This window comes from Larus michahellis, chromosome 1 (genome assembly GCF_964199755.1).
Source record: "Larus michahellis chromosome 1, bLarMic1.1, whole genome shotgun sequence".
Classification (NCBI taxonomy): domain Eukaryota; kingdom Metazoa; phylum Chordata; class Aves; order Charadriiformes; family Laridae; genus Larus; species Larus michahellis.
The window spans coordinates 207,392,279-207,404,781 of record NC_133896.1 but is presented as its reverse complement, the minus strand read 5'-3'; the positions used below and the strand labels follow the sequence as shown (position 1 = coordinate 207,404,781).

General features: G+C 45.1%; 1 protein-coding gene across 8 annotated transcripts in view; it reads left to right on the top strand.

Annotated features, from left to right (window-relative positions):
* The first annotated feature begins 692 nt into the window (after positions 1-692).
* Positions 693-12,503, top strand: part of YAP1 (Yes1 associated transcriptional regulator) — a 91,180-nt gene continuing 79,369 nt past the window's right edge. For 7 of the 8 annotated variants that reach the window (XM_074570885.1, XM_074570869.1, XM_074570875.1 and 4 more), the window contains exons 1-2: positions 822-1,290; positions 4,254-4,501. In XM_074570885.1, coding sequence (XP_074426986.1) covers positions 970-1,290; positions 4,254-4,501 — 569 coding nt within the window. In that variant the 5' untranslated portion in view covers positions 822-969. Of the gene's footprint in view, positions 1,291-4,253; positions 4,502-12,503 lie in introns of all 8 variants that reach the window. The other variant, XM_074570895.1, reaches the window with a different exon arrangement.

The window sequence follows — 12,503 nt, the reverse complement described above, 5'->3', positions numbered from 1 at the left end:
GTAAATGCCAGGGGAGGCTCTGGACTCAGTGAACTCTCTGCGGGATGGGGAAAAAAGTGCGTCAGGCGCCCCAGCCTGCACCGACCGACCTCCGGCTTTCCCCTCCATCGCCCCTCGTCCCCAGCCCCGCAGGCCGCGGCCGCCCCGACACCGCCAGGTGAGGCGGGGGCCGAGGGCCGGCGGGCCAGGCCCGGCCTCCTGCTGGCCCCGGGAAGGGCCGGGCCCCACGGCCTCCGCCCGGCAGCTGCCCTAACGGCGCCCCAAGGGGGTCCCAGGCCAAGCCACCCCAGGCCCCGCGGGCGGGAGGGGCCCAGCCGCTGCCCGGCGGGGGAGAGGGGGGAGCGCAGCCACCCCCCCGGCCCCGCGGCCGCCTGGAAGTTGGGATACAAGTTCGGGAGGGAAAAATAAAAGTTCTGGTTGGCGACACCGCTCCGTTGCGGCTGAGGGCGGGCGGGCGAGCAAAGGAGTAGCGGGGGGAGGGGGGGCGGCGAACCGAGGCGTGAGGCGACTGCGGGCCGCGCGCGGTGTTGGGCCGGGGGGGTCGCGCAGCGCCCCCCCCGGGCGCCCCTGGAGCGGGAGGCGGTGCGGGCGGGCGCAGGCAGGAGAGCTGCGCGGCGCAGGCTGCCTGTGTCGGATACGGTGCGGGCGGGCTCAGGAGGGGCGGGGCCGGCGGCGGAGAGTGATTCGGGCGGGCGTAACTGCGAACTTTTGTTTGGAGTGTTGTGTGAGTTAGTTTCCGCCGCCGGGACAGAGGCGCCGGCCGGGCTGGGCCGGGCTCGGGGAAGCGCCGCACGGTCAGAGTTGTTTTGCCAGTTGCTGCGGCCGGGTCGGTTTCCCCGCCGAGGGGCGAGAAGCACCGGCGACAGCAGGACGAGCCGCGGCCCGGGGAGCGGGGCATGCGGGGCTGGGAATCCGGGCTCTGAGCCGCCGAGCCCCGCCAGGGAAGCGCCGGGGGGTCCCGACGGAGCCATGGATCCCGGGCAGCCTCAACCCCAGCAGCCGCAGCAGGCGACGCAGCCCCCGGCCTCGCAGCAGCCGCCGCCGCCGCAGCCCCCGGGCTCCGTGTCGGGGGCCCCGGCCGGCGCGGCACAGCCCCCCGGTGCGGGGCCCCCTCCGGCGGGGCACCAGATCGTCCATGTGCGGGGCGACTCGGAGACCGACTTGGAGGCGCTGTTCAACGCCGTGATGAACCCCAAGGGCGCCAACGTGCCCCACACGCTGCCCATGCGGCTTCGGAAACTGCCCGACTCCTTCTTCAAGCCGCCCGAGCCCAAGGCCCACTCCCGCCAGGTGAGGGGGGAGAGGGCGGGGGGCGGCCCGGCCCGGGAGTGGGGGAGGCGGGGGGCGGCCCGGCCCGGCGCTCCCCCATTCCTCCCTCCCCGCCGCCGTCGAGCTCCTCCCGGGGGAGGCGTGTGGGGGAAGGGGCCGGGGCGGGAATCCGCCCTCCGCGGGGCTGAGCGGGGCGGGGGGCGCCCGGCCAGGGTGCTCGATGGCTTCCTTCCCCTCCTCCGCCCCCCCCTCCCCCCCGCTTCCCCCGGGGGCGGGCGCTGCGTGGCTCCTCGCCCCGGGGCGCTGAGGGGGAGCCGGCGCCGCGGCGGCCGTTGGCTCCGGCCCGGTCCCCGGCGGGGCCTTGGTCTCCACATCCGCTCCGCGGCGGGACCCGCGGCCGCTCGCTCGGCCTCGCCGGGGCCGGGGTGGTGGTGGGGGCTCAAAAAAACTTAGGTGAAAACCGGGCGGATTTCGCTTTGGGGTCTCATCCCGTGTGCTGAGGGGGGTAACGAGGTTGTGCCAAACTCTACCCCCCCGCATCAAACAACATGGATGTAGCTCTTCCACCATTTCATCGCTGCGCTGGGCTGTGGGATGACCCCCCCCCCCCCCCCCCCCCCACACACACACACAGAGTCTGTCTCCAGAAGTTAATTCCCGAGCCGCCCTCCGGCTCTGAGGGCGCCGGGGGTCCGCCGGGCAGCGGGGGCAGGGCCGGTGCGAGGCGGGACCTCCCGGGGCCGGGGGATGCGGGGCTGGGGCCGGGGAGAAGGGGGGGATGAGGGGCAGGGCCGGCCCGGGGATGGGGCGGGGGGATGCGGGGCTGGGCCCGGGGATGGGGCGGGGGGATGCGGGGCTGGGCCCGGGGAGGGGGGGGAATGCGGATCAGGGCCGGCCCGGGGCGGGGGGGATGCGGGGCAGGGCCGGCCCTGGGCCTCCGGCAGCGTTTGGTCTCGGAGCAGGGTGACTTTTGTGCCAAAGCGAAGCGCCGGTGCGAATACGACGGAAAGTTAATGTTTAGGCTGCTGCTCCCAACTTTTTTTGGAAGGAGGCTGTGCCGACCCTGAGTGTTTTATTAAGTAATGAACTTTGTTGCTAAGCTGTAAAAGAGGTTTTATTATTGGCAATTGTCACTTTTATCTGTGCAGCCAGTAGGAGTGAAACTCGCTCTGTGTACTGGTGCCTGGTACCCTTGTTGTTAAGGGTCTGTCAACATTTCCATTATTAAACTTCTGTTTTGAAGGATTTATAACTTGGCCTCGGAGGTTTACTCCAGGCTGAACCTTGGCACAGACCCTCTCAACCTAGGAGTTAATTCATTTTCCAAATACTCGAAAAAATCAGTCTGGCCTTCATTTTGCAAGACTGAAAAGAAAATAGAAAGGGGTGGGGCTGAGCTGCTTCTGTAGTTCTGCTGGCTTCTGGCTTGCAGACCTTTAATAACGTACTGAAATCCAGCGAGGAACTGGGTTATTACGTATGGCCGTGCAAATCTTATCGCAGTTCCGCTGTGCACCCCTGTGAACTGGGATACATCCAGCTAACACTTGGTGCTGTGTCCTGTTAAACGCAGTATCTGCGGTTAAATAGCTATCATGTTTGAAATGCGCTTAACGTGTGTGACGTTCATGCAACTTGTACTTTTAAGCTTAGCGTTATCTCGCTTGTGTATGTTACTCTCCATCTGTAATGCATATTTGATTGGGTCACCGCTCCTTGTGGCAGTCGGTGCCTCCTAAAACATAAACTCGAAATCTAGCCAAATAATTTGCTTCATTGCGGACTGCCTTTTAAAATAAGACTGTTTTCATTTTCCTTTTTGTTTAGCTGTCCCACAAAAATATTCTGTTCAACAGGAAAGGTCTGTAAGTTTCTGTAATTCTCCCTGTTTCTCAAGAATTAAAATGCCGCAGACTCAGTTGATTTGCAGCTTGTGTATTTTGTGTAAATGTAAGCTAATTCATTTCCAATTTAATATATTAAACTTCACGCGTGCTTGCACACAGATATAGTGAAACAGAATTGTCAGTCTCCGTAAGAGTATATAAATGGGGCCTCGTGTGGTGCAATACCTTGTGTAGGGAGGTGTGGCAAGGGCTGATACGTGCATCTTATTACAGGTGCCTGTGTTGTTCTGGTGTATCTACAAAATCAATTAATCGGTAATTATGTAAAAAAAGGTCAATATTATTTTAATCTAGTTTTCAGAGCTACTTTTTCTGTTCATGGTGGACACGCATTTGCTACTGGCAAAGAAGTTCTGTGTAGTTACGACTGGTGACTCTGGTGAATGGTTTTGTGAGTCACTTCTGATTGACCGGTTCAACAGTTTGCTGCAGCTTTGCTTTGTGTAGAGCGTGGGCAAGACTCTTTATACGCTTCCAATACCCTTAAAGTGCAGTTTGTGTGCGGGTTAGGAAATTTTGTGTTCAGTGTTGTATAGGGTTTTTTATGGTTGATTTCAGGAGTCTTCCTCTGTTGGAGCTCACTGCTGTCAGTTGGCATTTCTTTGTTGCTTTTCTCCTTGTGTAGTCATTTGAGCCCCTGCAGAGGGTGTATGTTTGGGTGTCCTTGCACCCCCACACCCCTGTTCCCAAAGGAGAGTGGGAAATAAACTCCCCCAACAGAAAGTGGGTGGGTGCCATCCGGTAACGAGCCATGCAGTATGCTCTATGAGGTCTGCTGATGGCTGGCATGTTTTTTTTCTTAACCCTGTACCAAGGCGTAAGAACTAAAATAAAAACTAAAATAAAACTAAAGGCACTTAGCACATACTTACAGTTAATATTTCTTGACTTACACAAGGGCTTTTGTGATGCTAATTAACCAACCAACTTGGAGGCTCTCTTGCACAGTAACTACTGGAAAATAAGCAGAACTTTAGAATTTCTTCTGAACGATTCATTTAAAGTGAAATGTCGTCTGACAGCTGCATTCCTACTGAAATATAAGAATCTTAATGGGAATAATTTCATTCCTGGCAGGCCAGCACTGATGCAGGGACAGCAGGCGCCCTGACCCCTCAGCATGTCCGAGCTCATTCCTCTCCAGCATCGCTGCAGCTGGGAGCAGTTTCTCCAGGGACACTTACACCCTCTGGAGTAGTGACTGGACCCGGAGCTCCATCTTCTCAGCATCTCCGCCAGTCTTCATTTGAGATCCCTGACGATGTACCTTTGCCACCAGGTTGGGAGATGGCGAAGACACCATCTGGACAGAGATACTTTCTTAAGTAAGTAAAACTTATTTTCAACTAGCTGTATTTCTGGTGAGTTTTTGTTTGTTGGTTGGTTTGGGGTTTTTTTTTTTTTTCAGTCTTTGATTTTTAGTAAATTTCATTGTGTTTAAAATACGTGTGTACATATTTTTAAAAACATGCTCCACTTCGGTATTTCTCCTGTATCAACTCTCTGCTGTTTCTGAAAACTGTGTGGTACTCTGAATGTTTATCCTGTCTTAATCTTAGCTGAAGAATGTTGTCTGTTATATTGTATACTAAAGATCAGTGAAATGCGCATAGTGATTTTTAAACAACGTGACTTTTGGATTTGCTGAATCTTGCCAGAGTTCTCATGCAGGTCAAAATATGTTTTACCTTATTTTTATGATACAGAGTGAATTTAGAAACTATTGTAGTGAGAATATTACTATTTTTAGTAATTTTTTTACTAAGGACGATTGTGTAAGTATGCAATCAAAACATTTTTGCCTACTCTCTACTCATGAGGAAATTAATCTATGTGTTTGATTGTGGTATTTGGGTCTGTAACTCGTAACTCCTCTACGTTCCCTGCGGTGAAAGGGAAATTGCACAAAGTCTAACATTGTTTCTTGTTCCTGCAGCTGTAGCTTTTTCACACAGTGAAATTAGTATCACCTTTTCTATAACTGAAGAGAGGGTACACATGCCAGCCATCTGACCCCTCATCCATCAGGGAGCATTTTCTTTTATGCTACGTAGTTTTCTAAAACAGCAGGAGCTTGTCCTTCTTTCTGAAAGTGTGCCCACCAAGACTTATAATGGGCCCTTAAATATTTTGACTATATTTTGAACATTTTGTTTAACTGCACGTCTCTTAAATAACCCATTGTATGTCATTTCCAGGGCTGGGAGAGGGAAGGGGCAGAACCGTGTGTTATTTATGTAAAACTTGTTTCAGCCAAGAAAAACATCTTTATCCCTACCTTTCTCGCTAAAAGATTGTCACTAATATGTGCGTTTGATTGAAGTAGTTGATTTTGTGGCTTCAAAAACAAATCTACATCATCTGCAAGGAAAATGGAACTTGCAGAACTTCTTAAAACTGCTTCTTGTCCCTATAGCAATGGTGTTTCTATACAGGGAAAGTAGCATCCCTTTTTTTTTAACTGAAGTTACAGGAGTTGTCTGGATGCAAAAATGAGCATTAGCTATATAGATCTTGAAGATGTGGTATTTTCTTCAGTGGAGTTTAACAAATCAGCATATTCTGGAATGTGAGCTCTTCAGTGGGCACAAATAGACATTTTTCGGAACTGTGTAAGTTTACGCCATTTGAGAACTGTAGCTCATTGGACCTTGAGGAAAGCACAGACTGAGTTTTGAAATGAAAAGCAAACTTTGTTTTGACTGTACTAGTGAGAGCTCTTAAAGAGCAGCTTATGAAACATGAAAAATGGATATTTGATTTTAAAGTTTTACTGTCACAAGTCTTTGGTTTTGATAATGCTGTACATTTTACAGAAAATAAAACTGAGAGATGCGAAGTTTCTTCAGTCTCTTATAATCGATTCTTTTAAAATTATGCTCCTTCAGGTAAAATCAGAGCAAAAGATTTGTTCTTGGAAAGCTTTTCTGCAGTTTCGTTATTACCGCAAAAAAATCTTTTCCTTTTTTTTTTTCCTGCAAGTTTTTTGTCCTTTCTTGGTGTCCTGGTATCCATTTCAAAGGGTCAGGTTTCAGCAAGAACAATAAAGAGCCTGAGACTGGAAAGTACACACAAGTCTGGCAAACTCATCTGCATGAGCAAGATCGTTTGTTCTCAAGCAGACATCCAAAGTAAATGATTGAAAGAGCTGCTAGCTGTGAAGGATGTGTCTTGAAGGGGAAAGGAGTGGAAACAAACCAGGTTGTTAGGAAGAAAAATAAAGGCTGTACTTTTTGAACCTCTCCCTGCTGGGTCACATGCTGACCTTGGGAGATTTTAAACAGCTTAATGGGCTGTTTTCTTTTGGCTTTCCTTGGGTGATGCTGTGGTATGGGAGAGTCTAATGAGGACAGTTCTGAAGGCTCTGTTCACACTTGAAGAACATTTGTTGTTCCTAAAAGGTTGGTTTAATACTATCTACAGGTGAGATCCACCAACTTCATTGGAGTTCATGAAGATTTGGGGGGGGGGGAGGGGGAGCAAAAAACATTTCAAGTACTAGCAAAATGTTTGCATTTTATGTTTAGGAAATCCAAAGAAATGTAAGAATTATTTTTGAGTATTAAGTTTGTATTTCAGAAGCTTTTTTTAGTGTTGAGTTCTCTCTCATACCTGCAAGCCTGTTAAAACTCACATCTTCTCTATACCTTAAATTTTGCTCGAAGCATGAGTACTAAGATTCCTGATGCTAAAGACATTTAATGCGGTTCCTTCTACCGTATGCAGATTTTTGGTGTTTCTTCCAAGTATTCAGCTTTTTTGTTGGATTGGCTGCATTGCTCTTTGTTTCCATTTGCTCTGTTCTGTAGCCACTCCATGAACAGTCTGGTAATCAGGCTCTAGAAAGATCTTTGCAGAATAGGTAACACTATTAGATTTTTTCCAGATGTCACTAAGCCTTATGGTTATAGTTATCATAATATACTACAGTGCAAACAGAATAATATTAAATTGAGTACCGTACTTAATACAGTCTGGAATATAGTCACTTCCACTAACCAATGGGTCAAGCACTGCAAACGTAGTAGTCTGTGCAAAGAAATGAAAAAAGTGTGTATCGGAGAGAAAATACTTGTGTGTAGATATAGATACATATGCACAGAGTTATTTGGCCAGGTATTTTAAATACACACCACACACGTATCCATATGTATTAAAGGAAGGTGAGAGTGGTAGTGTAGGGTCTGAACTAGAACTACTCTCGTAAATCAGTCTGTCATCTAGATAAATAGAGCCCTTTACGTATGAATGCCCAACATACGATTTGCCAGAATTCCACTCATTAGTGTTCATCTCATTGTTAGGAGTAGGACTCCCGAGCATAACTTTCTGTTAAGAGAAAATGCAGATGACTTTGGCCAGTGAGTTAAGACGTGCTTGCTGTACAGCTGGTAAAACTAATAGTGTTTTTTACTGAAACTGCTGCTTAAATAGAACTCGTGAGTGAAGGCTTGCCTGGTTAGTAAGTGGTCACGTCTGAGTCATCTCAGCATTGCTTTAGCCCATTCTTAAACACGCAGTGAGAGAGGCAGTGAGAGAGACTGGTGTGGTTTGTGTGGAGATGTCAACTGCCTTGCTTTTTAACCGCTTCCTGTTAGCCAGCTGCTGGTTGACATTTCGGTGAACTATGGAGAAAGACAGGGGATCGCTCTCTAGGCAAAAGATAATATGCCACGGGAGTGGCAGGCAACAGCTTGCAGAAGGAAAAAATAAGTTTTGCTCAATCTTAAATTACTCTTCTATCATTCTAACTTAGTGTTAAGCTTTTAATTCTTACAAAGCTTGTGTAATACCTCTTCTCATTTTGTAGCGTGAGGAAAAGTTAACTGATTGTCCAGCAAATAAGTCTTGTAATTATTTTTTCCTACAGGAAGTAGTTCTTGCAAGCAGTTTATCAACAACTTCCTATTTTTTTCTGTGAAGTGTTGAATGACTTCCTGAAGGAGGCCAAGGTGGTTTTCATTAGTATCTGTGGGTTTGTTTGAGGTGTTCACCCATCTGGCAGAAACCTTAAAAATAGATTGCTGATAGACATTTCTTATGGGCTCAATACAGAGGTATGGCTTTGGATGTTATGAAACCAAACCGTTTCAAGATAACAGGGAAGTTTTGTTGCTATGTTTTTTTTTTTTTAATCTTTTCTCATATAACACATGAAAAGTATTCAGCAACTGTGTCAAATTTCTCTTGCATCCCTTTTTTGCCCCTGGCTGGAACCACCCGCTACACTAATAATTATCTGCTCTCCTCCTCACCCCTCCAAATTAATCTTAGTCTTCCAGGACAGAAAATGTTTATTGGAAAAACTGCCGCGCAGTTGAATATTTTATTGAATACCTTAATTTCCTGTGGAAATGCATATTCAGAATCATCAGTTAACATGAGTCCTTGTGTTTATGGTTCTATAGTTCAGGCTAATTTGTCATTAAAAGAGCTATATTGTTGGAAACAAAAACTGCAACCACTGCTTTTGATGGGTTTGTCCAGTTTTTCATGCTTTTTATACCAAAAAGCAGTTGAATATTTTTCTATTTGCTAAATTTTTTTTATAATACGTCAAACTAATTTCATTTTTATATTGATGATTTCTGAGTGTTTATGAAAATAGTCATAAAAGGGATGATCTGTCAGTTTCAGAACAGAGCTGGAAGAAAGAAATACTAGTTATAATGCTTTTGAAGTAGACATACCATGCCATGGTATGTTTTTGGCAACCTGAGATTTTTTTTCATCTTGGAAGACAGTCATAGTACTACTAAGTGTATATCTTTCCTTCTGCCTCTTACTTCAAGAGTCCCACGAAAGAGCAATGATACAGACTGTTTTGAATTTGCAGTTGTACTAAAAGATTTCTGTATCTTTAAAAGGGCGGCGGAAGAATGAGGGGGAAGCTGCCTTATTTGTGTTAGTGCTGAGACCGAGCTGGGAGGGGGATGAAAGTACATCTCAGCCCTCTGGATTCAGAGGACTTGCAGCCAGCTTAGTGGGTGGGCATCGGTGAAAGCAATGGCACACGGTGCTTGTCTTGTGTTTAGTTTTGTTTTGCGTAAGAAAAATTGCAAACGATGATATCCGTGCATTCAATACCTCGCCATACAAGGTGATTTTACAAGACTGTTCCAAAAGCAGTTTGATAGATGTGATTTCAGGTAAACAAAAAACATACCCTGTGTTTTCACTAATGTGTTTTCCTTTTATTTATAAGTATATTGGCATTTATTTTCTGGAACTGGGGAAGAAAATAGGATCTGTGGCAGTTAGTTGTAACTTAATTATTAAGTTATCTCTGAAGATTTTCTTTTTTTTTTCCTTCCTTTTTTTTTTTAATTGTCTGTTGATCTGTACCTTTCTTCCTCCCACAGGTTTTGCCTTTTGGTATGTCTCGTAAAAAATAATCTTTGCACTTAGTAGTGTCTGATTTGGTGCTTATTGAAATCTTCCCATAAACTCCAAAAAGCACTGGATTAAACCTCTACTAAGAGCCCCTAATACTGTAGGGAAGCATACGCCAGAGGTAGAAAATATAATGTGAATACAATTCTTACAAATCTAAATAGGATCTGAATATATGTTCAGTGGAGAGAGAAAGCAGTGGCATACTTGGAAAAATAAGGGTGTTTTAACTTAATGTTCATTAAGGAGGAAAACCACAGTTGTTTCAAGTAGCAAACCTAAAATTAAATCTTTCAACTTCCCTCATGGAATTGGTCAAAATTACTTCTGGTTTAGCTGTCGAGAACACTGGTGTAGTTTTGGTTTATATGCTTTAAATGCCTAATACTGTTTTATAGCAATGCTTTCCTATCTTCTGAGTCGAATTTGAGATCAGCTTTATCTTACTGTGGTCTGAAAACTTTGTGTTACGTTGGAAGCTATAATTGTGACCAAGATCTTCATTAACTAGTCTTTTATAACGAGAAATCTTAGAGTCTCTCCTATCAGTAATAAGAGGAGGCTTCTGATACAGGTTTACAGAATTTCGTGTACAAAAATAATGCTTCTGCAATTCTGCTTATTGAAGATTTTGTCAGGTTACGTTTGTCAGCTTGTTTTTGGTTAAAAGTAGTAGCGTCAAGCTCTGTGGGAGCAATTACACCGCTGTGGAACCACTTCTGTTTTCTCGGGTCTTGACCCCTTCTAAAGACAAACAAGGATTTGATATAAATCAAGATGAGTGTCTTCTGGACTCCCTTATCCTTTTGCCTTTCTTCTGTATGTTGAAGATGTCAAAGAATTATAGTTGTGGTTTTTTTAGTAGTCATCTGGTTTGTAGCATAGGGTGATCTGTAACCCATCAGTCACATCATGGAAATTCCTACTCGATAGAAAGCAGTAAAATAATAAGGGGATGTTAATTTGAAAGTTCCCATGAAAGTAAGAGAGGCACTACCCCACCAGTTTTTGCAAAAAAAAATACTTCTGTTGGGTAAAACACAGTTGAACTGGTCAGTAGCATATATGGGTAAAATCATACCTACTTTTACAAGAGTCACCTCTTACTCTCTCTTATCTTTCCTATTCTGGAAAAAAACAAAACAACAAAACAGTAGCTTTAAAATACCAAATGTAAAACCTCCATTTATAGTTTGTTCAGTTTCCCTCTGCAATTGTGGCAACAGCTGCAAATTTTTAAAAGCTGACACAGAGCAAGTGAGGTAGATTTTTCACTTAGTTCATGCATTTTTACAGTAGACTTTCAGAGAAAGTCACTTATTAGCAGTGGGAATGGTGAAATTTTTAACTGCAGGACCTAAATTGGGTCACATGTAAAATTAAAGCAGAATTCCTAGTTTGCCGCTGAAGAAACATTTCCACGTGTCAGACATAAGCAGTTACTGGATGATGCCCAGGACAGCAAGATGCGTTACTCAGGGTTGAGATACAAGATTAACTGTTAAAACTAGTCTGATACTAACTACAAGCAATTTCTTTCAGGCTCTTGATTAAAACTAGACACCTCCCCCCCGCAGCCAACCAAAGAAAAAACCAAACCCGAAAACAAGGTAAACAGCTATAGCGAGCTGTCAACCAAAACTAGAGATGTTTCTCTTCTTTTTATATGGGGCCAGACCACTGCGTGTGTTTATCTTCGTAGCTGGGAACAAATTCAGATGATGGAATTAGATTTAGCTTAACCTTTTGAAACTGATAGCTACTGAGTTCTCCTATTAATTTTGTGTCCTGGTGTTTTTATAAATTCCAACCTATTTGCATTTTTGTTTATACAATTCAAACATGCATAGGCATGGATTAATGTTAGAACTCACTGTTTTTCACTATTTTTGTAAACGCTGTTTCTTCTTTTACTGTGTGGGTCTTTCTTTTTTCTTTTTTTTTAATTTCTTTTCTTCCCCAAACAAAGCTGTGCATGATTATGTAAACCCTAGTATTTAAATGACTCAGTTTCTGTTGTAAATTCTGAAGAAAATTTCACTTGGCTGAATGCAGTGAATTTATAGGAGATTTCTGTGAGTGGGTGTCCTCTGGCAGGTGTCCCTAGGACATGGTCAGGATACCATGTATTTGACCCAAGAGAAAGCCTGAATTGTCTGTAGGGGAAATCTGACAGCCTGGGGGTCAGCATAATGTGAAACAAAGTTCTTGGGAGGAGGCTGTGTATTGGAATGTTAACAGATAGAAGCCACGTAGTGTCAGGAACTACTCTCGCGAACACCTTGCTAAACCTCATTTTGGTATAAGGCTGTATTGGGAAATTTACCAGCTAAATTATATTTTTTTGCTAAGCATTTAAATAGGAATCTAGAGCATGGGGGAAACTTGTCTTTATTATGAAAATGGTACCTAATAGCTATTTTTTTGTAAATAAAACTGAAGTTTTATTTGGAGAACAGGAGTTTTTGAAGGGCGTGACTAAACTGTGTTGCTGTTTCATGACCTCCTGAAGTGCTTCTTGGACTCTGTTTTCTGGGATTCACTCTGCTGGTGTTTTATTTGGCTTTTAACTAAGTTACTTCAGGCTGTGTTTCAGGCAAGTATAGCTATGTTTTCTAAATTGCTGGTTAAGTCAAGCTAACAATATAAAGCTGCCTTGTAAAGTAAGACTTTTACCAGTATACTGCCTGTCAGTCACACCAGTTGCTAAGGAAACAAAGCTGTCTTGAAAACAGTCTTGGACTTTGCTTTAATTTCACTGATGAGACTTTGCTGCGTCATAGTGAAAGACCAGATCCTTTTTGAGTCTCTGACATGCCGTTTGGTAACTTAGATCAGTGTTAGTGGTTTAGTTATTGATTATTACATTGAGGTTGTGAAGCCAGGTTTGTTTGTTTGTTTTTTTCTGGTGAACTGTTTTATAGGAAAGTCAAC